Source organism: Harpia harpyja, chromosome 7 (assembly GCF_026419915.1).
Source record: "Harpia harpyja isolate bHarHar1 chromosome 7, bHarHar1 primary haplotype, whole genome shotgun sequence".
Classification (NCBI taxonomy): domain Eukaryota; kingdom Metazoa; phylum Chordata; class Aves; order Accipitriformes; family Accipitridae; genus Harpia; species Harpia harpyja.
Window position 1 is genome coordinate 9211745 of NC_068946.1, and position 22693 is coordinate 9234437.

General features: G+C 44.5%; 1 protein-coding gene across 2 annotated transcripts in view; it reads left to right on the forward strand.

The window, feature by feature from the left end:
• Positions 1-537: 537 nt before the first annotated feature.
• Positions 538-22693, forward strand: part of CDC42 (cell division cycle 42) — a 28841-nt gene continuing 6685 nt past the window's right edge. For both annotated transcript variants that reach the window (XM_052791408.1, XM_052791409.1), the window contains exons 1-5: positions 538-643; positions 14353-14494; positions 19391-19463; positions 21656-21765; positions 21873-22070. In XM_052791408.1, the coding sequence (XP_052647368.1) occupies positions 14390-14494; positions 19391-19463; positions 21656-21765; positions 21873-22070 (486 nt within the window). In that variant the 5' untranslated portion in view covers positions 538-643; positions 14353-14389. The remainder of the gene's footprint in view (positions 644-14352; positions 14495-19390; positions 19464-21655; positions 21766-21872; positions 22071-22693) is intronic.

Sequence of the window (22693 nt, forward strand, 5' to 3'; positions counted from 1 at the left end):
GCCTTTTTGTTTTAGCTTCAGCTCCAGGCAGGAAAAGAAAAGGAAGAAAAAATTGAGGGAATTTGGAAACGGCGATGCAGGGGTGCGTGTGCAACATGTAGGGGAGACTTTGTGCCCTCCGTGTGCTCCTGTGGCCCTTGGGGGCATGCAGGCGGGTGCAGGTGTGGGGCGGGGGGGGTCCCGCAGCCCCCGGGGGGCATGCACGGGGGTGCAGGTGCAGGGTGGGGGGTCCCGCAGCCCCCGGGGGTGCCTGCACGGGGGTGCAGGTGCAGGGTGGGGGGTCCCGCATTCCCCGGGGTGCATGCACGGGGGTGCATGCTTGGCATAGGGGTGCTGCGGGCACGGCCCAGGGCCTCTCCCCTGGGTGGACGGGGCTCTCCGGGTGCGGGCAGGCCGGCAGCCGACTCCCCGCCCCCGCCGCGCCGTGTACCGCCCTGCGGGCGGGGGCGCGCGCTCCCGCTGGGGGCGGGGCGCGGCCGGCAGGGGGCGCTGCTCGGCTGGCCCGCCCCTCCCTTGCCGGCCGCGCCCCTCGCCACCGCCCCGTTCGGCGTGCGCTGCGTGGTGACGTCAGCGGCGGCGTGCCCCTGTGCCTGAGCCGAGGAGACCCCGCAGCGAGCTGCCAACGCCCGGCGGAGACTCTGAGGTGAGCGGTCGCGCCGGGGCGGGCACGGTATCGCCGCGACCCCCCGTCCACCTTTTTTCCCCGTCGTCCGGCCCCGCGTCGCCGGCCGGTGCGCCCGCCGTGCCGGAGCTGCCCTCCCGGGCCCGCGGGCTGTGTGTGTGTGTGTGTGTGTGTGTGTGTGTGCGCGCGCGCGCGCGCGGCCTCCCCGGGCAGCCGGTGGGGAGGGGAGGTGGGGGTGCGCGGGCTCGCGGGGGGACACCCCCACCCCCGGTGCCTGTTGCGGGCGGGGGCTCGGCCTTTGTGGGGTCTGCCGGGGGGCGGCGGTGGCGGGCCGCCGCCGCCTCCATCTCCTCCTCCCCTCCCCCGCTTCCTGGCGCGGCGGGCGGGGGCCGGACCCTCGGCGCTCGGGAGCGGCGGCAGGAAGCGCTCCCGCTCCTGCGCTGGGTGCATCGGCCATCGCCGGGGGGCCCGGGCCTCGCTCCCCGCCGGGACCCGTCTGCCCTGGCTGCGGCGGCTTCCCGCTCCTCGGTGCGGTTTGGCTGCGGTCGGGGGCTGTGGGGAGAAACGCCGAGGGTCAGCCTGTGCTCGTGGGGCTGCAGGTTGGGGCTCTCTGGCCTCTTTCAGGCGAGCAGCGCCGGGCACCATAGGAGCTCTGAGCCGCAGCGGGGGTGCGGGCAGTGTGAAAAGGCTTAGCTTAAGTAGTGTGCGCTGCAAAAAGTCAGTTCCTGCACGAAAAGGAGTTGGGAGGCTCGTTTGCCTAGGTGTGAGGTCGCTGGCTTATGCAAAGAGGGTCCAGCTACTGCCGTTATACGGTGCCAGTGATGTCGCTGGTTTTGGCTAGGATAGGAGCTAGTGCCACTTCGAGGGTTGCCGTTGACATACGTTTCTCTTTCTCCTTTGAAATCTCATCAAGATGTATATACTGCAGCAGCATGTCACCTAGCTGTGTTTTAAAGGTTTGTTTTGGTGATCTGGACTTCAGTAGTGTTTTTTCCTGTAAGCGGGTAGAACTTGCAGCTGGTGGCAACAGCGGGAGACGCTCGTATAGCCAGGTAGCTGTGAACATAACAACCGGCATTGTGAAATGTGTGCTTAATGAAGAATTGCAAAGTGGTCAGAATTCCTGTTGCCCTGTCCGTGTGGGTACTGCAACCGGTGGAGTCAGAGCGGCTTTGCTACCCTCTTTTGACAAAAGCATGGGGAAGACAAGGCCTTAACGAGGAGGCCATGTTAGATGACAACTTGGTAGTCAGAAGTAGTTCAGTCTGGCCATCTGTGGTTGTCTTTGTCTTGTGTTCGTCTGTGTTTCTTCTCTCCTAGAAAGGAGGTGCTAGCTGTCTTTATTCAAAGTGTTAAATCATAGTTGCCTGAATGTCCCGTCCCCCCCTTTTTTTTTTGGAAGGGTATTTAAAATCTGGATCAAGCTCCTGGTATTGCTAATCGGAATAACTCAGTAAAGCACTTAAAGCTTCTCTCTTTCAGTTAGCAAAAGGGTCTTACGCAAAACCAACTTTAGATAGAAAGCCTTTGTATTCAGCTAGCTATATGTGGAAAATGTGTTGTTCTGCTTTGTAAACTGTTCCTTCTTGTTAGTATAGGATTATGGGGAAGGCAGTGTAGGCAAATGTGTATTTGAAACAGGTCTTATGGGTGCACATTAAGACTTGAATCAGTATATTGCTAATTGTAGAAATGATTCTGTGTCTAAACTGTTCACTTGTATGCCTCAGTAACAATGAGGACAAGGATTTTTAAGTCTTGGCAAGGAATACAAACTACTGTGATGCAAGATAAAACATGTTTGCACTTTGGTAACATGTTCTAGGCAGAAATTTTAATCATTAGATTTGCATACTTTGAACTTGGTTATTCATGACGTGCAACTGATGCTCTTAATTCATTATATGCACTGCATTGGGGTTGGTTGTTTGCCTGAAACTGATGGCCAGTTTTAGGAAGTTTATGTTGTTTTCACTGTTTAATAGAAATGTTCTGGAAGTCCTAGAGTGTCTGGACTATCTAAAATGGAAACTGTGGATCTTCTACTAACAGAACAATAGTAAACAGAAATGGAGCCCATCTGAAACTCCTAGGGATTTCCCTGATGAGTGTGCAACTGTGCTTTTCTTACTTTCCTGTAAAGCACGAGAAGGCCCGATGTGAGGTGCAGCATGAAGTTGACTGCTAATCTTGATGTAAAAGTTGCTTCTGGTTAAAATGCAGCTGTAGTACTAAAATGAATTTCCAAGCCTTATGAGCACAGACAGCCGGACATCTTAAATCTTTTCAACAGCTATCTGTTACCCTACAAGCTTCAGAGTTAATACAGCATATTGCTGTATCTGGGTTCCAATGTTGCTTCTGGCTCCTGAGAACTTGTACAATAAATTAATATGCATCACTGCAGTTGAGGTGTGCGTAATCTGTTATACACTAATGTGAGTGCTCACAGCTTTTAGAAGTCATCTATGGGCCTGTGTATTTTAGCCCTCTGTTTCCTCTGCCTGCCTTTTGTGGTCAGCTGAGCTTTCACACTGTCATTAGGCTCGATCATATGAATTTCAATGATCCGAGCTTCTATAGTAATAGCCTGTAAGGAGGAATTGTAGGGGGATGTAGTTATCCTCGCTCTTGAGGCTCCCTTCCTGAGGAAGGAACGCCACCTTTTTTGGTAGAAGATGAAGGTGCTGTCAAATTAAATGGAAGTGAAATTGGTTTCTGGTACTCCAGCTAGTAAGAAGCTCTGTTTAACCACTTAGTGTATGGTAGACTTTTGCCTTGGCTCCTCTCAACCCATTATGCTGAACGCAGGTGAAAAAAACCCTATTTTTAGTATTTAATACTTGACAAATAAAACAGTGTGTTGATTAGATAAGCTTTTATGCTGAAGTTTTAAAGAGATTTAGAGTATTTTTACAGTTCTGTAACGTATCATCGTATAACTAGGTGGCTTCCTTCAAGCCCTGTTTAAAATAGCTTACACCATACTGGCTAAGGGTGTCCATCAGAAAGGATTACCCCTAGAAATGGCAGGTAAAACCCTTTCACCAGTGTATCTTCTAGGGCTAAAGCCTGGCACAAAGTTATCCCACCCTGAGTATGTCTGGCCACCCCTGTGTAGCGGTCAGCTGCCTCTTGCAGCCCCTGCTGCATCTTTATGACGGTGTGCAGGTAAATGCCTGAGATAAGTGACAGAAATGGCATTAAGACAAGGTATTTCCAGCTTCTGGTGGTGGATCCTTTACGTTGTTCTTGGGTGGAAGAACTGGATTTGTTTATCCAGCCCTGGGTGTGCAGTAAACTTAAAATAGTGAGTACAAGAAGCAGGGTTTCAATGTTCTTGTCATGTTGTTGATCTTTGTAAGCTTCCCTTTGAGTTTCAGATAGCGACTTCTGTTTTAAAGAGTTTTAAAACTTCAAAATACTGTTTGGCCTGTTTTCGGTAAAGCAGCTGTCCTTTTCTTGAGATGTATTGACTTTTCTTCTAAACAAGTGACATTTTATAAAGAGAAAACAGAGTTAGTTTTGCAAAAGCTTTTAAAAACCATTGTTCTATTTTAAGCTCTTGTGCTGCTAATTCACCCCATTACTTCTGAATGTTATGGCGTAATTCCTAGCAGGAGAGTTGGTCTGTGCACTGTTCTCTTGTCTTGTGAAAAACCAGAACAAAACCTTTATTAAAGAAGTAACGCAGGGGCTTCCTTTGAGCCTTTCTCTCTGGAGGTGGTGTGCAGATACCAGCTCATCTGTACTAAGAGTTCTATGCCTGTGGTCAGATTGCGTGGTATCAGCGCCTGTTTTCGAAGTGTAGACCAAACTATGGCAGGGTGAAGGTTTTTACCAAGCTAATACAGCATTAAAGCAAACCTTAAACTGTGTAGTGGTGTGGGACTAGGGGAGGCCCAGAGGCAGACTGCTGAGTACAACAGGAAAGGATTGCTGTCACTTGTGGTGCCAGACTCACAGCAATAGCTAAGGCTGCCAGAATCGTCTTGGTTTGTAACAAGCTGTTTTGAATTGCTCAGCTATTCTCAAGTTGAAAGATGCTGTGCTGTGTTGTTGGCCAATGATGAGTGTTCTGTTTTGGGGAAAAAAATGACAAAAATGCTCCTGCAGCTTTGGATGCAAGGAAAGAAGGCATCTGCCACTTCATAAACTGGTGTAGCTGTTTACGTTGGGCCAGCTGTGGTTGGTAAACAGCTGAATGCAAAAGGGCTGGTTGTGGGATGGCTCCGTGCTGGGCTTGGATTTGACAGTGGGCATGCTCTGGTTGTGGTTCACCTTGGTGTGTTTGAGCAGTTAGCTTGAGTTTAGTAATTTTTTTTTTTTTCTTGGTGCTTGTGAAGTGTTGCTGAGCTAAAGGCTTAGTTCCTCTCGGAAGGATCCTCTTCTCCCATGTCCTGGAGTGAGGGCTGTTACTTCTTCTTGAGCATTTTCTGTGTTTACCTACTGCTGAGAAGCTGCCGGTTGCCCAACAGACTCTTGGTCTTGCTTCCTCTGCCACAATCACGGCACTGTGGCTGGCTTGCCTTCTGCCGTGCAAGGGAGGGTGGTTCCAGCTGCTCTGGTTTCTTCCTCTGGTTAGGTGAGCGCAGGACAACCACTGCTGCTTCAGTCCTGGCGTGAGCAAGCCTTCCAGCTGCTTTGTTAAGGTTTAATATAAAACACCAAGATAGCTCAGTGTCTGGGAAAAGTCGCTTTTGCAATATTTTTTAACAAAGCTTCCTCTCTTTAGTCCTCAGACAGTATGTTGCTACTTGGCCTGAGCTATCCCCCTCCCCAAACACACAGCATCCTCAAGGCACTCTTCAGGCTGTGTGCATGGAGCACCCACAACTCTCCCATTCCCTGAGCGTAACAGGAAGGAGGGGTGATCTGTTGCAACTGATGTGCATGCAGGGTGCTTCCCATTATGCAAAAATGTGCCTCAAAATAGAGGAACTCCTGCCAGTGTCTGTTTTACCACTGTTAAATGTAGTTGGCCATGGGTATGGGGAGAGAAGCATCGAGGCTAGTGTGCACCATGATTTGGTAGTATGCGCAAATAGGAGTATAGGTACAGCTTGTATTTTTAAATATTAACAGTATGAAACTAAGCTAATAAAGATAGGGTTTTTTAATGTGGTGTTAAAAATACTGAACAGGATTTTGTTACACGGTAGAGTAAAACAGCTTCTTGTAGAGTATGAAAGTGAAGAGTAATAATGCAACATTAAAATGCCTTTGACAGTCAAGGACTTAATGTAAGCCCCCATGCTTCCCAGTGTTTAATCTGGGGCAGGTTTTCCCAGTGCTGGTGGCTGGTTTGACTGTGTAACCTTAACCAGAGTGATAACAGAAGAAGTTGACGCTTTTGCTTTTTTCTGTTGAGCTCATGATAAAGTTAAGGTAGTTGTTTTGAGCTGTGAAGTGGGATAGATTGACAATGCTGGCGCTAAAGCAGGTGAGCAGATGTGGGCGTGGCTGCACCACAGCCTAACTGGTGTGGCAGCAAAGAGCCCACTGAGTCGCATGCTCTCTGTCTGACCAGGTTGCATGGGCAGCTTTCTTGCTTTGAATTTAGGACTAAAATGGGATGATATGGCTTTCCCCTTCTTTTTTTGAAGTTGTAGAACTTGAAACATGTTACAGTACTGCTGGTAGCTTAGGTTCAGGCTTTTAAAATTCCCCCACCCAGCTGTCTTCACTTCCTATCTTGCGTATGTCTCTGCTTTACCAGTTTCTTGTGAGGAGCCTTTATGAAGATATGCAAAGTAGCTTAATTGGACACCTTCCATATAAACCAAATAACAACGTTGTTTTTTGGAGATAGCTCTCCCTTGTGGAATGCAAATTCTGAGATAGACAATCCTTTAAATCCTGACTTGTTAGTGGCAGTTAAAAAAACCAAAACCCAACCAATCAACTAATGCTTAAAAAGAAGGGTATCTTTTTCAAGATCCTGAACTGATGTGGTATAAGACTGTTTCTTGAGTCTGTCCCTTCTGCTTTTTGCAGGTTTTGCCTTGGACTTCGTGATTGCCTTGTTCTAAGGGAGTGCAACTCCTGCACTGGTTTGTAGTTTGACAGCCTTTTTAGGCTCTGTTTAAGAAATTAAGTACCCAGGCCTTAAGCTCAACTTGGAACCTTTGGGAGCAAATGCATTTGTGTATATAGCTTGTGTGCCTGCAATAGTCTGAGCTATGGGGAAGATGGGCAGGTGATCTTGGTCACCAAGTGGTTTAGAGCATAATATATTCTTTTAAATTTCATTTACCACATTGATAGCATAGAAATGACAGATGTGTTTAGTTCTGGGGTGAGATCTCCATGAAGAAGAAGATTCCTAGCAGGCTGAAAGGTGGGCTTTGGGCTGGAAGATTTAGGTAATGTCTGTAAATGGCTGCTGTACACCTGCAGAGGAGAATGCTGGCCATGGTAATACTGCTCTTGAAACCAATTTTGCCTTCTGTGCCAGTTAGTCTTTTTGGAATTCAGCTCTTAATCAGAGAGCGGCTTCTGTTGGTGTTTTGCATCATAGATTTGTGACAGTATCAGTGTACCAAGAGGTCCAGGGTCTTTTAACTCTGCGGTTGACAGCTGAAGTCATGTGGTCTCTTCATTAGTGGCTTGCAATCTTTGCAGAGAACTAGTGTGTTGTGTGCAGTGGTCTTTGCGATGAAGTGTTTGTTGTGCCAGGTTTGTAATACAGGCATGCAATTAGTACCTTCTCCATATAATGGTGGTAGGTATCTCTGGTGGGGAAACACGATTGCTTGGATCGTAGTAGCTGATTATCTCTCGTTGGTGCCCCTGATTTGGGAGACTTGTCGCTTTGAAAAGCAAAAGTGTTAGTTTGTAGTAGGGATAGAGGAGGTGCCAGAGGGCAAGGACCTTGAAATGGCAGGGCAAGGGTGCCTTGAAATGGATGTAATTAATCTAGGAACAATTATCAAATGCAAACAAAGACTTTATTTAGAAATGTGTGTTTTTTATAAGATATGAAATGAAGGTAGCATGGAAGGGTAAAAGTGGTTAACAGAGATCATGAGTAAAATCCTGTGAATATTGTTCCTTTCATTGTGGACTCCCAAGTGCTTTGACCCCACCGGAGTTAGAGGAATAACCTGTTTACTGTAAAATTACATTGTCTGGGGGAACAGGGGGAAAGGACTTATTCTTAGTTTTCATAAAACGGCTCTGTTTGTTTTCTTGCAATGTGGAGCAGGCTCTCAAACAGGATCTGGAAGCTGTGACGGACTGGTTAAGCTTCGCCTTGTGAATTAATGGTGTATACTAAAGAGCATCATGAAATGGTTCTTGGTCATCAGCCGGCAGTTGCTTGCAGCAAGCTGCGTTTAGCTGGTACCTGTGATGAAATGGCAGCAGTTTCAGTCCTGCCTAAAAGAGGAAGTCTTGGTGCTGCCGGGGCTCGACAGGAAACTAGTGCAGGATGTGTAGACAGATTTGACAGCTCGGTTTCCTTTGGCTAGGAGAGTGTACACATTTTAACCTGAAAACAGGCTTCGGTAGCTTAACAATAAAAGGATTCTTAACAAGCTTGAAGGCTTGTGGTTTCTACTTCAGATTGCAGGTACAGCAAGAGTGAAGGCAAGATCATGCAGATTCTTACCTTTTGGTTTAGGAGGAAACGCTGATTGTGTACAAAGACCCACAAAATTTCACTTAATTCTTCACAGTCAGTAGTTCATATTGCTGCTAGATTATATTGCAACTACTCTGCATTACAGGCAATTTTTAAAACTAAGGAGCTGCCATAGTAACATCGCATTTCATGTGCTTGCCATTAAAATGGGAAAATTAGGCTTGCACAAGAGGGGTTGTGGTCCTCAGTGTCAGGTGCATTTGGGACAGCATTTCTTGCAACTTGCACTTAGTAAGTGGGAACCTGCCACAGGTACCATGGATTTCTTCAGCCTTTTGTGATCCGTCAGTGTCTTCTGGTGTGCGTACAGGCCTGTGTGGAGAAAGTGCATAATTCCGAATTTTCCTTTGCAGTAGGAAGGATTACCTATCTACACAACATCCCACTGGAGACTTCAGTTAACTGTTCATTGCAGCACACTTGCATTTCTGTTACCACTTTTTGGGATTAATCCTAAATGCAGATCAGCTGTCTTTCATAGAAGTGTAATCGAGCTTTAAAGCAAAACTCTGTAAAATGGGCCTGTTCAGTCTGGAATAGTAGGGCAATCTGATGAATTTGACAAACTTTACAAGGCTTTGCAATCCACAGTTTCCAGGATGCTGTTGAGTTCTGTGAAATTGTATGAGGTTCAACAAGGCCAAGTGCTGGGTCCTGCATTTCGGTCACAACAACCCCATGCAATGCTACAGACTTGGGGAAGAGTGGCTGGAAAGCTGCCCGGCAGAAAAAGACCTGGGGGTGCTGGTTGACAGCCGGCTGAATATGAGCCAGCAGGTGCCCAGGTGGCCAAGAAGGCCAACGGCATCCTGGCTTGTATCAGAAATACTGTGGCCAGCAGGACTAGGGAAGAGATTGTTCCCCTGTACTCGGCACTGGTGAGGCCACACCTTGAGTACTGTGTTCAGTTTTGGGCCCCTCGCTACAGGAAAGACATTGAGTTGCTGGAGCGTGTCCAGAGAAGGGCAACCAAGTTGGTGAGGGGCCTGGAGCACAAGTCTTATGAGGAGTGGCTGAAGGAACTGGGGTTGTTTAGTCTGGAGAAAAGGAGGCTGAGGGGAGACCTTATCACTCTACAACTACTTGAAGGGGGGTTGTAGTGAGGTGGGTGCTGGTCTCTTCTGTGAGGTGGCTGCTGGAGATAGGACGAGAGGAAATGGCCTCAAGTTGCGCCAGGGGAGGTTTAGGTTGGATATTAGGAAAAATTTCTTTACTGAAAGGGTTGTCAGGCATCGGAACAGGCTGCCCAGGGAAGTGGTTGAGTCACCATCCCTGGAGGTATTCAAAAAGTGTGTAGACAAGGCACTTCAGAACATGGTTTAGTGGGCATGGTTGATGGTTGGACTCGATGATCTTGAAGGTCTTTTCCAACCTAAATGATTCTATGATTCTATGAAATCCTGCTGGTGTGATCATGTGCTGAACAGGTTAAAATCCAGGGAAGTATGATCAGTTAACATATACTTTACTGAAGCACTGAAGTTTTTGATTACAATACAGAGAAGTTTGAGAAATTAAATAAATTCAGTGTATGTGCTGGGTTTTTTTAAGAATTCTTCAGATCTTGTTGAACAGAACTAAGTCATATTGACTTGTGTTAACATTCCCAGTCTTTATCAGCTCTATTCTCCGGGCTTGGCCAGATGGCTCATGATTACATGGCTCAAAATCCACTCACTGCACTCAAACTGGGATGACTTCAGCTCTTTCTAGTCTGTTTCAATTCCCTCAGATATTTAAAACTACTTGGAGTGTTTTCTAGTCCTGCTGGGTGTTGTATATGTTAGACTTCCTTTTATTAGGCTGCTTTGGAGGGGGGACAACCCCAAACCTCTTCTAACTTCTTTGTTTCTACCTCCCTTGGCATTGCACTCTGGGGATGAGTTATTCTCTAGTTGTATCTCATATTGGATTAAATTACTTTTAAACCACAAGTCAATGATGTATGTGTCTTTAAAGCTATTCCTATGGAAGAGCCGGTCCCAGGATAGTGCATCTAAGCTCCCTAAAAATGAGCTTGTTTTCAGCTGTGTTCTGTGGACTTCTTAGAAGTGGAAAATATGAAGTAGCTCATCCAGCTAATCTAGAAAGCCTACTAATCCAAATAAAATAACTTATTCAACAATTCCACTTTCCCACTGGTAAGACCTTGGAGGCCTATGCTTAAGACTATAAATCTGTTTAAAACTTAGGCCATTTTATTTCATAATTTAAAGATAAAGTTATATATCCATTAAAAAAAAAAAAAAGGTGAGGGGATCCCTTTACCTAAAGATGTGCTCGAATGCATTTTGGTCCTTTAAAGATGTAATTAATCCTGAAGTGTATAAAGTGTGGGGGGAGGGGCAATTAAACAACTGTGTGAGAGAAGTGGTAGTCGCTTCGTACATAGAGAACTTCTGGTGGGCTAGTTCAGTGTTTTTCATGGTAAATTTTGTTAATTTCTTCCTTTAGAAAGAAAAAAAAAAACCCCAAAACAAATGCCCTCAGGCTTTTCCAGGTCCCCTGTTGTGCAGTTCGAGTTCTGCTTTATGCTCCAGAGTGAGGCTTTGGGTTATTTGCACTCTGTTTTGTTCCCACTGCCAGAAAGCCTGAAGGATCAGGTCAGCTGGTAGGAAAAGGTGGTGCATGGTTTGAGTTCAGGGCCTTTGCCTCACACTGACACCCCAGTGTAGGGTGGTACGTGTTTCCATTGGTGATGTGGACTGTACTAACCCTTTACTTTGGGAGTGAAGTAAGTGTGAGAGTAAGCAGTACTTTTATAGAAAATAATCTTAATTTGAACTGCTGGTGTTCTCTACAAGAGTAATTATGTAGATAAAGTTGATCATTCACTGCAAGAGTCAGAGTTGTCTGTTGCAGGAATAATGGAATCTGCGTGCAAGGTGTGTGTGTACAGCTTGTGCTTTGTCTTAGCTGGAGTCTTTGACCTGAGCCTTTACCAGAGTACTGCAGCTTCTCTTCCAGGGCCAGTGTGGGGACTTGGCTGTGTCTAAGGACAGGAAAGAAGTGAAGGTTTGCAGTGCACTCATGTGATCTGCTTTATGATAGTGTGGTTTCATTTTGTTGCTTGCTTGGTGCTCTCTGGAGTAATAAGTTTTGAAGAGTAACACTAAAGGCATCCTTTTTTTTTTTTTAAAGGCATATGTGAGCTTTTCTTGTGCAAGTGCATATACAGAATTTTAAGATTTATAGTGAATCATGGATTGGTATGCTGCAGTGAGCATAGGAAGTGCTTCAGAGTTGGGATTTTTCCTCTAGTGTGCTTTCTGGGTTCTGGAAAGGCTGTCTTGAAGCAGATGTGTAACCTGCAAATTATGGGTAAACAAGGAAATACAAATAATTGGGGCAAGAGGGTAGAAGAGGAGGTAGGGCAGGAAGGGAGGAGAATACAGAATGGAGGAGGAGGTGTCTGCTGGGGGAGGGCAGGGTGGCAAGTGAGATTGGGTTTCTCTAAAGGGGCGACTGCACAATGCTGTTAACTTGGAGGTGGATGTGCTGGTCCTCTTGTGATAGCACTTGGGGTGAGCAAGGTCAGCTGGAGCAGGGATTTCCTGAGTCTGGGTGGGCAGTGTAATGAATTCCAGTTGCAACTGAAAAAGCATACAAGAAGTGGCTGGGAAATCCAGTGTAGAGAGTTGTTTTGTACTTCATTTATTAACTCTGAAAGAAATTCACAAAGGCTGCTACCTGTGCTGTGCAGCGACACAGCTGAATGGTTGTGTTTGGGCAAATCCCCAGATAAAAGGCAGATGATGGTGCCTTATTGCATGGATAAGGCTGGCAAGCTAGTGAGGTATGCCGGTAATTTAGGCTGGTTTTAGTTGGAGTGCGCTTGAGTTGGTTGGCTAGGCCTGATACCTGTTTTGATGTATTTTCCTTTTAAAATCTACTTAAGATTTTAAGACTTACCCCTTTCCACCATTGTTTTGCGCATGAAGCCTGCCTTAATTTGGGACTGAGCTGCTCTGTTCTGTTGCCTGCTTTCTGGTGACTTTTTTTGTTCTAAAATGTGACTTCTCTGTGATCAGTGCCACCAGTGTGGCAAGGCACAACTATGTGAGCACCTTAGCAGTTGAGGCGATATTGACTAATATTACTTAGATATAAACGGTTGAGCTGACCTGAACACAGAAAATGTCTTTTGAAATGGAAACAATTACTTTGTCCTTCTGAGTAAATGTGTGTTTGCTTCAGGGCCAAATTTGAGAGCTTTTTGTAGTATTAATGAAGGGCCTGTTGCTAGGGCTTGGCTGTGCATACTGCTGATTGTTCTATGTGAGACTGAGGTCTGCTACTGCAGCACAGATCAACAGATTCTATCGTTTTGATAGAGAAATACGGCACCAAGTAGAGGACTGGTGATAATGCCTGGTGCCTACACAAATCTTTGATTGTATGTGTTGAAAGAAGATGTATAGATGAAGATATATAGATAGCAGTGTTGTGAGTGCATGACGTACCAGATGCTGGCTGATGTCCTGCTCTGAGAAAGTCTTTGCTGCCATTTCCTAAAATCGACTGCTTGTGGATCTCTCTGTGGCTTGTGGGAATGGTGGTGATTAGTATTCCCCTACAAGTACTGTTTTTAGGAACTTTTGAGGGTGTTTATTAGGAAGGTAGCTGGCTTTGTCTAAATGTTTGAGCATCCTTGCAGCATCTGAAGAAAAGCTAGTGGTGTAAGGTTTGTTTTGAGTTGCTAGCAATTATCTTTCCTTGCAAGTGTGACGATGTGATGTGCAGTATCAAATCACTTTGCTAGCTGTGACCAGAGTGCTCAAAAACTTCTTCCAGATCACTCTGAGAATTGAAATCCCCAGGAAGTGCCCAAATGCATAGTTCACTAGGGATTGATTCAATTTTTTAGTGCTGTTACCCAGACCTGAGAGCCATGGCAACATCCGTGCTAGGCTAAAGCATTGCCACCATTCTGAGGGTAAATTTGCTGCAGTTGATGTCTCTTCTTGTCCTCTCCCCCCACGCCCTGGCAGGGGGTAACTCAGTTTGCAAGTCTTTGTTGCTGTAAATAAAAGTATTTCCAATAATATGGAAATGTTCAAAGTCAGTGGGAGCTTTGCCACTAGGCTTGCTGGGGTCAGGATTTCACTCCTGTATGTGAATGAATGGTCAGAGGCCTGTTAGTTTTCTAATTAAAGTAATATATTAATGAAGGGCAGCTGTGTCTGGCACTGGAAGCTGCTAACTGATGTTTTGAGGGGGTATTGGTGACAAATACCGATTTAGTTCATGTGCTAAAGTCTGCTGGGACAGCGTTGATGTAGCTGGGTGCATCATGATTTTGTAATGTCTGGAGAGTAATATGATTCTTTGGGAACTGGATGCCCTGCTGAGCTTCTCAGTGCTGTTAGCCACTTCAAAGTGGGGATAAACGTACATGTTAAGTAGCAACTTTAACCAGAAGATTGTAGAACTGTACTTGGGCCTTAAAAAGGTGAGGGGAGGAGGAATTAATCATGCTTACTTCTGTCTGTACCTGCTTATTTTTATCCCATAAACTAGTTTCAAAGCTCATACGGCTGTGTTTCCTGCTGCACCTTCTTTACTGATGTGCTTTCCAGAGGGAAGATCTCTTGGGAGGCATGTGTGTTACTTAGCTATCAAGACCCAAGCTTACACTTTCAGCTTTCAGTGCATTTAAGGCTGGATGTTTCTATGCATTAAAAAGAGAGTCTGGAAAAGCCTAAAGACTTATTTTGCCCACCTCTAGGTAACTAGGCAAAAATCCCCCTGTATATTGGAGTGACTGAATTTACCTAGTCCTTCTTCCCAGTGTAGAAAAGTGACTGTGCCAAACATAGTCTTAGGTGGTGTTTGACAGTTGTATGCAGTGGGAGGGGTCTAGCCATAGGGAGGAGGTATTTGCATTTATGAAAATGAGCGGCTTCCTATTGTGTGTGTGATGGAGGGAATGGATCTCCAACTCATTTAGGAGTCTTGTTTTCAGATCCCAAATGTGCTGTTAGTGGTTTGGGCTCCAGTCGAAGCTCATCATTGACATGTACTGCTATCTGGTGAGTATGAGAAACATCTAAATATATACATCTCTTTTTTTTTTTTCTTCTAGGTGCTCACTGGAGTTGATATTCTAGTAGACTTCAGCTATGCAGACGATCAAGTGTGTAGTTGTGGGTGATGGTGCTGTTGGTAAAACCTGTCTCTTAATTTCTTATACAACAAATAAATTCCCATCGGAATATGTACCAACGGTAAGTGTGAGAATGGCTCCGGTTGTTCTTTGGGCATGATGGGGTAGAGCAGCATGAGTTTCCTTCCCAACTAACCTTTATAGTGTGCACGCCTTAATACTTGTTCTTACAGCCTGCTTTCCTGTTGGAGACTAACCAATACGTCATGGAAGAGTAATGATCAGTCTGATACACTGCTGCTACCTATATTTTGTATTACCTGGTAGTGCTGGGGTGCCTTTCCTGTATCTGGTCAGTTCTTGCTGCTTGACTGCTCTGCTGTTTGTTGATGACCACCAGTTGGATTCTGTGAACAAGATTATTTGTGGTTGTTAGGACTGCTAAGTGGAGAGCAAGCAGCAGGAACACCTCTCCAGCTTGGTCTCTCAGTTCTTGCTAAATCTTCATTTTTAGGGAAAGAAGTATTTTATGTTGCTAGAATAGTCAGCGACTACAGTTAACATGTTCTGATGTTCATTTTTGCTTTGCAACTCCGAAAGATCCAGAGGTCGTGCAATGAACTATGGAGTGTGGCTAGTTAACTTCAGCTAAGCATGAGAAATATGTTTGGGTTTAGACTGCGCAATCTTGTTCATTGGTACTTACAAACATTTGCAAACTTTGTATATAGTCCTTGACTATTTCTAAGTAGCCTTTTTGAGTTTTACAGGCTCAGTTTTCTGAGATACTGAATCTGTTGACTTATCTAAAGATCAGGTTGGGAGCAGTTTGCTGACTGCCTGTGAGGCATGTACATTATCTTTCTAATAGGAAAGTGCTTTTCTTATTAATATTGCATATGCAAGACCAGCGTACTGACACTGAGGTGGGTCAGTTTTTTAGTGAGGTTGCTGCAAGAGACTTTGACATCTGGATGCTCTTTTTACTCATTTTCTCTGTTATGGACCTGGAAAGGCCATCTTCTACCCATATACAAATTGAAGAGTTTACCTAGGTACCTCAAACAAATTTGGATCTGGAAATGCATTGCAAAGAGGTTGAATGCCTGTCCGTGAAAGGGCGAATGATCTTTTCTGTTATTATAAAGCAATTAAAAGAGCAGATAACTCCTCTGAGATGCCAGGTAGCTCTGCCTGATAGCTCTTTCAGAATAGCTGCTACTTTATAAAAATATCCTCTCTTTATGGGAAAAAAGTTGCAGTGAACTTCATTGCCTCTTTGAGGTATTGGCTTTGTACACTATCCAAAGATCTTTAACTTGCCGAATTTGAGGTTTGTTAAGAATAGGACAGACTTTCACAGAACGAAAATGTTTGTGTTGTAGATCTGGAACTAAAAATGAAAGGACTCCCAAACCTGAGAGTATTCAGGTTCGATGCAGTGGCCACTGCTAGGAACCTGAGGGTTGTGCTGTAGGCCTGGAGACCTAAGTTCATCTCATGGAGCTCCTCTCACTATGGACTGGTAGGGAAGAAGTTGCATTTGAAACTGTGTTTTGCCATTCTCAAGTTTTTGAGAGTGGTGTCAAGTATCCTGCTGTGATGCTTCTGGGACAACCACATCCTGTGCTGAACCTGTGGAAGCCCTGCTTGCCCTATTTAAGCTATTCTTTATGGTCAAGACAAAATGAAAGTGGTCAGTGAGTTCAGGCAGTGAGTGTTTCTATACTTATCCTTAGTGAAATGACCCTTAATTATGTCAAAAAACATTATAATCTTAAAATGTGTATTTTGAAAGCTTGCAAGTTTGTGTGCTGTCCTGCAGATGGTAGTACTGTCTATAAATCCCTGCTAACAAGCAATGTGGAAAAGGCTATTCAAAGTAAGTAAGTTACTTGCCAGTAAAGTGTGTTCAAGGTGTCCTAAGGCTTGTTTATAGTGCCTTTTAAAACTGTCCCATGTTTCTGGAATAGTATTTACCCCTGAACTTCATGATTTGAGGAACTTGCTGTTCTGGGGATATCACAGGCCTATGCCTAATTCTGTGTATGACTTAGAGGCATATTTCAGACTCTGGAAACTGGTAAGTAACCTCTGGTATTCCAGCTAATACTTGTAGTAATAAATGGGCAAAGAAATATAACAGATAGCATTGTTCCCAAAATGAAAGCAAGCTGTCTGAGAGTTGGCAAACCTTAATGTCTCCAGAATGTTTGTGGCTGAATAAGGACCCTAGAGTAAAGTGGGTAGGACTCACTGCTTAACAAAAATGTTTAAGCGGGAGGAGAACCTGGAGGTAAAGTTCTGATTTTGAGAACCTGGTAAATACTGGTGGTAGCTCAAGGCCAGTGTACTGACCAACACTGGGAATCCAGCTGCAGCAGCTACTGCAAAGTGTCTCTTGAGGGGAAGGTGGCACCCTTCTTCCTTGAGGGTGTCCAGTGGTACTGGGCATAGAGAGTTAGTAGGAGGTAGGGATGCTTTAGCAAATCGGTAACAGTCTGGCTTCAAACTGAGCTGCTCTGCCTGTGCAGGCACTGGAGTGGCTGGTGTAAACTGCCTGTGCTGTTGCCCTGCATAGCTGTAGTTGTGCAGCAGTGTGGCCAAAATGCACCAGTTCAGACTGATAGATTAGATTAGTTTTACTTGGCCCTGTGTTTTGCAGCCCTTTCTCTTTTTTGAGGATATTTCCCAGTGGGAAATGGGTTTCATACTGGTACTGCACATGGTTTGTCACCTGCATGTTTTTGATGTCATTGCTGTTCTCAAAAAAAGTAGCAAGGGACATGTCTGTGGAAAGGCACTGGGAATGCTTGGGTAGCAGCAGATCAGGTGTGAGTCCTGTAACAGGAAAATTCATGCCACCTGCTCTAATGGGCTGTGTGGCACTGACAGGAATTGAAACTTCTTGTTGGACTAGTTGTTGCTCTGTTTTTTAGCCTGTTTGGCACAATTGAGGATAAGATTGTAGAGTGCGCTATGAGACTGTAGTTGTCAGGTTTGTCTGAAGGCTAGCCTTGTAACCCTGGCCTCCTTAGGGCTGGACCCCAGACCTGTTCAATAGTAGCTGTACCTTAAAAAAAAAAAAAAAAAAAAATTGCATTTGCAGATAGGGAGCTTAAAAACAAAAAACAAACAAAAACCAACAGCCCAAACCAAAAAAACCATGATGAGGGAGAGTGCATGCTAATCCCCCTAAAGGGCAGCTACAAGTAGTATTATCGACTTCCTGTCCACTGGGTGAAAATGAGGGGATATCTTTGGGGGATTAAGCTGCTGACCATCTTCTGACATCTGAAAGAGCAAATGCTCTGACCTTCAGCATGGAGCATACCAGTTTCTTGTTCTGTACCTAGCAATAGATGAGTTCTCATCCTGACTTGTCCTTTGGAGTCCTGAAGTAGTAGCTGTGGCATATTGAATAGGCTCTGTGAAATGCCTTCCACCTTCCCCCAGCCCAAAGGTCTTACTTGTAGCTGGACACTTTCTGGGGTGTTCAGTAAGGCAAACTCAGTGCAGTGTGTAAAGGATTGGGCTGCAGGTAATGGAGATGAGCGGTGAAAACTCTTGCAGTACTTGAGAATCCTGACTGCTAATCTAAAATAGTATGAGAGGTGGACTTCTGCTTCTAGCTGATCTTCCTGAGGATATGCAGCATGCTGTGGCCAGAGCTACTTTCTCAGTTGCTGTGAGTTGTGAAAAGCTGAAAAAATCAGTGTGGTGTTAGGTATTGCTTTAACCAGGACAGTCAGGTGGAAAGGAGACAGATCTGAACTCTTGGAAGTTCAGCTTTGAAGTGCTGTGTCACTGGTCTTATCTCAATTTTTAGTGGGATTTTTTTCAAGAACCTAAGCTCTTAGTAAAGCCCTGTTAATAGATGCATGTGACTGCTTATTTCTCCATGTCCCTCCCTGCCTCAGTTCCATGAAAAGCTTTTGAGATGACTGCTGGCCTCTTTAATGTTGTGGTTTACTTCATCTGTGGGGGCTGCTCAGACTTCAGTTTTGTGTTGAAGCAGAGCTTCCCTATCGTTATTCAGAGATCTCAACTGTCTCTGATAACCTTGCAGCACATGCGGGGACAGTTGTAATTTTTTTTTTTTTTTTTAGAGTGGGAAGGCTTTTTTGCTAAAGGTACTTTCTGAAACACTCTCTATTGTGGTTCTGAAGATAAAATGGTTATTGAAATTTAGGAAACTGACCTCAGACAGTATACTCCTTAATGCTGTGTGTGTGGGTGGTGAAGGAGAAGGCTTTGGGTAGGTCCTTGTGCTCAGTAGTGTTGTAAACAGGTTGCTGGGTGAAACATTTTTGGTGGTGTTAGCTTTTGATCTGTGTAGCAGCTCTGCCCTGGAGGACAGGTCTATTGTGCCAGCTGCTGTACAGAGACAATAAATATAATTTGGTCTTCTGGAGCTGGATTCTCCATTTAGGTTGAGAGTGAATTTGACACAGACTGATTTTGACCAACTATATTGCTTCCTCCAGAGATGGAGGATAAATTCCTGTTGAAAAGATGGACTCTGTATTGAATCCCCTAGATGTTCAGAAAGATGAACTTCAGAGGACTTGGGTCCTGTGAGAATAAGCCCCATAGCTCTGTGCCCTGAAGGGCAGGGCTGAAGTTTATCAGGTCTGCCTTTGTGGGGACGTGTTTACTGTGTCAGACCAAGTGTGAAGGTTGAAATCTCTGTGGCACTGTGGGAAGCCTCTGCAATTACAGGCAAGAGCTGTTCCAGGTGTTCTGTTCAGTGGCTTTTACCCTGTTATATGCAGTGGTATACCTAGTGTGCCTTTGCTTTATATACATCATGGAAATAGCTCTTGCATCCCTATTCCATATTGAATTGTCCTATTAACAGCCTTAATGGTAATACCATTGTAAGCCTAATGGCTTCTGTTATCCTGTGCAGGTGACTCCTCTACAAATTGGAGGTGGTCTGGCAAGGTGAGTAGGATGATGGTTTGAAAGATGGCTTATTCGCATTCTCTTAAATGTGTTTCTCTTTTCTTACCAGGTTTTCGATAACTATGCTGTAACAGTGATGATTGGAGGAGAGCCTTACACCCTAGGCCTCTTTGATACTGCAGGTGAGAAATCAAATGCTTGTGTCATTGTAACTGCCCAAGATGTAGTTGAGGTGGTGTTGAACATGAAGACATACAGTTGGTTCTTTTCCCCTTTCATTAAAAAAAAATAAAAATAAATCTTTCCTGATTCTTCATTCCTGACCTTTGGAGAGTTGCAAAATTGAGTTTATTAAAAAAATCCCAAACAACATACAAACAAAAACAAACAACAAAAAAACAAAACAAGAAAATCTTCTACTTGTTTTAGAGCTGTTTTATTTTGTGACACCAGATGACAACTTTCAAGCTTTCACCTCTAATCTAGGTGATACCTGAAAGATAAGGGGGTTCTATGTTTTTAAACAAAATTAAAGGAGAAGATTGCGTTGAATAAAATATGTGAATTGTTTGTGGTTTTGGTATAGTAAATAGCCTATTTTTTGATGAAATGTTACGACAGAATGACTGACATTAGAACATCTTAGATGTGCATGTGGCATGTCTCTGCATTCCTAACATGGATGAAATCAGAATGTTATGTGGAGTTTCATAAGCCTTCTCGCTGTGTGCTTTTTTTAAATTAAAGATAAATCTGCAGGCTGCTTTTTTTATGGTTATTAGACTGTATCTCAGTTTCTGGCTGGAGGAATGTATAATGATTAAACAGCTAAACACATTGCTTTGCGCTTGTAAAAGTTTAGCAAGAAAGGGTAGAAACTGGTTCAACTGCTAGTTACCCAGTCCCCAACCTGTAATAATACCAAAGTGGTATGGCAGCATCTGGCATTGTAAACTCTGCTTCAAGAAAGTCCTTCCAGAGAGTTTAGTTGATAAGCTGTTACCTAAAATAGTCTTGATAGAACTTTAATCTGACTGTTTCCAGCTGTATTCTTACAGATGCATCATTAGTGTCCTATTTGATTAATGAAAAAATCTTGGGCTTCCAATTAAACACTGTAGCTTCAATTAGCTCTTCACATTCTCCTCCCAAATGTGATTTGTGTGTTAGTTATTGCACACTCCCTAGTTCTTGGAATAAGGAGTTAAGTAGAGAAGTGTCTCCTTCCTGACACACATTGTGTAGGCTGCTGCAGGGACCACTACTTACATGGGTCTCAACTATAGCATTCTGGCTTCTTTTTTGTATCCATTCTGCATGGATACAAGCTGTGTTAGGTCCTTCTCTGCCTGTTTCCCTGCTGAGGTCTTCTGGGTTCAGGCCTCTGGAAACTGGTGTGTGTAGATATGCATATCCATGTACTGTTCATTAGCATGAGTGTAGTAACCCATCTGGTAATTCTGAAAACTTACCAAGTGACTTTAGTGCATGTAGGTGACTCTATGTACTTGTGAATATAAAGGCTTTCCTTTTGGAGCTGGGGTTCTGAAGTGGGAGGCTTTTGTTCTTTAAAGGTCACCTGCTTTTTGCTAACTAGTAGCTAGCACAAGTTACAGAACTTAACAATGGATAAACCCCCTATTACTAACTGTCAAATTAAGAAAACCCACAGAACAAACAACCTAAAAGTCTTTGTTTTGAATTTTTCCTAGGAAGACAAAGCTTTTTGGAGTAGTCTGTTAATGGCTACAAGATATTTTGGTCAGTGCTTAGCTCTTCTGTGTCCAGCCAAGCATGATAGCTGTAACAAGCTGTTTAGACCTCCATCTTCAAACTGTAGATCTTCATCTACTGAGATGTCCCAGGTGTTGAGTCATCTCCTTCAAGATCTCAGAGGTCTTTGTCCTGTATGAGAGGCAAGAGAGCATCCGGTGAAATCTGGGACATTTTGAACAAGTGTTTCTGATTTGGTTGCCAGCAAGTAAGGCAGCTCCTTTAGTGCCAGGTTTGCTTTCTAAAAAGAGTGCTACTGAACTGAGATGAGGAGGTTTAAGAATTTGCTCAGGCAGTTGGGCTGGGGGGTCAGTGCTACTGGTGTCCTGCAGGGACTGCCTGCTCTCTTACGGACCCAAAGGAAAGAGCCTGGCTTCCTCTGAAGCACAGCTCGCACTGGGACTTCAGTGTGTTTTTAGGGGAATGCTGCTAGACAGCCTGAATGCACTTCGAATGTTTGGGTTCAGGGCATCTGTGTTTCCTGAAGAGTTAGGATTAATCACAATAATGCTGTTGTGCTGGGATATGCATTCTAACCACCTGTAAAGGGCAGTATTTCATTGTCTGGGTCTAATACTGCATTAATTTTCTCCTCTTCTAGGTCAGGAAGACTATGATAGATTACGACCCCTCAGCTATCCACAGACAGATGTATTTCTGGTCTGTTTTTCAGTGGTGTCTCCTTCTTCATTTGAAAATGTGAAAGAAAAGGTTGGTTGAACTCTGCCAGAAAAGGGAGCTGCTGCATTGATTTCAGAAATACATGAGGAGTTATCTTAGGTGATTAGTAACAAATACTGTGTCTTCTCTGTCTTTAGTGGGTACCTGAAATTACTCACCACTGTCCAAAGACTCCTTTCCTGCTTGTTGGGACCCAAATTGATCTAAGAGATGATCCCTCAACAATTGAGAAACTTGCCAAGAACAAGCAGAAGCCCATAACTCCAGAGACGGCTGAAAAACTGGCCCGGGACCTGAAGGCTGTCAAATATGTGGAATGCTCTGCACTTACGCAGGTGAGGATTGGTCTTTGACCATTTTTGCTTGCTTGTATTCCATGCTTTTTTCAGTTAAGGGGAAGACCAGCTCAATATGGATGTGAAAGGTTATGAGCTCTGTTTCTGCTGGTGAGACAGTAGCTTTCTCTTTGTCCTGTTGTTCTAGGGCACAAGGAGTTGGCAGTGGTAGAAAGAAGATCAGCCTGTGAAGATTAGGCATAGTGTAGAGAGGTGATGGAGGAGGATGTGCTTGCTGTGTTTGCTTTTGTGTTGAAGGAAAATAGCTATTGAAAACTTAAAGGTGCGTTAAGGACAGTAAATGGGTTAGGACGCAGGATGCAGCTCACTACTGAAGAGAGCAGGCAAAGAAAAAACCTCTCAGAAAAGTCAGTTCTGGTACTTCTAAGACTAGAAGAAGCCTTCATACTTCAGAGCTTCTTTCTTTTCCTGTGCAGTCAGTGGTGAGCTATGTTTTCTCTGTCCGCCTTAAGATGGAAGCTGTGTTGAAAATGAAGTAGTTCCTAAGACATAAACGTGGTGATGTTGTGTGAACTAACTTGTGACCATGAGTCTAAGGCCAACTGAAGTAGCTGATTTGAGGCCAGGAAACCTGATTATCCTTTCCCTTCAAGGTAGGAATA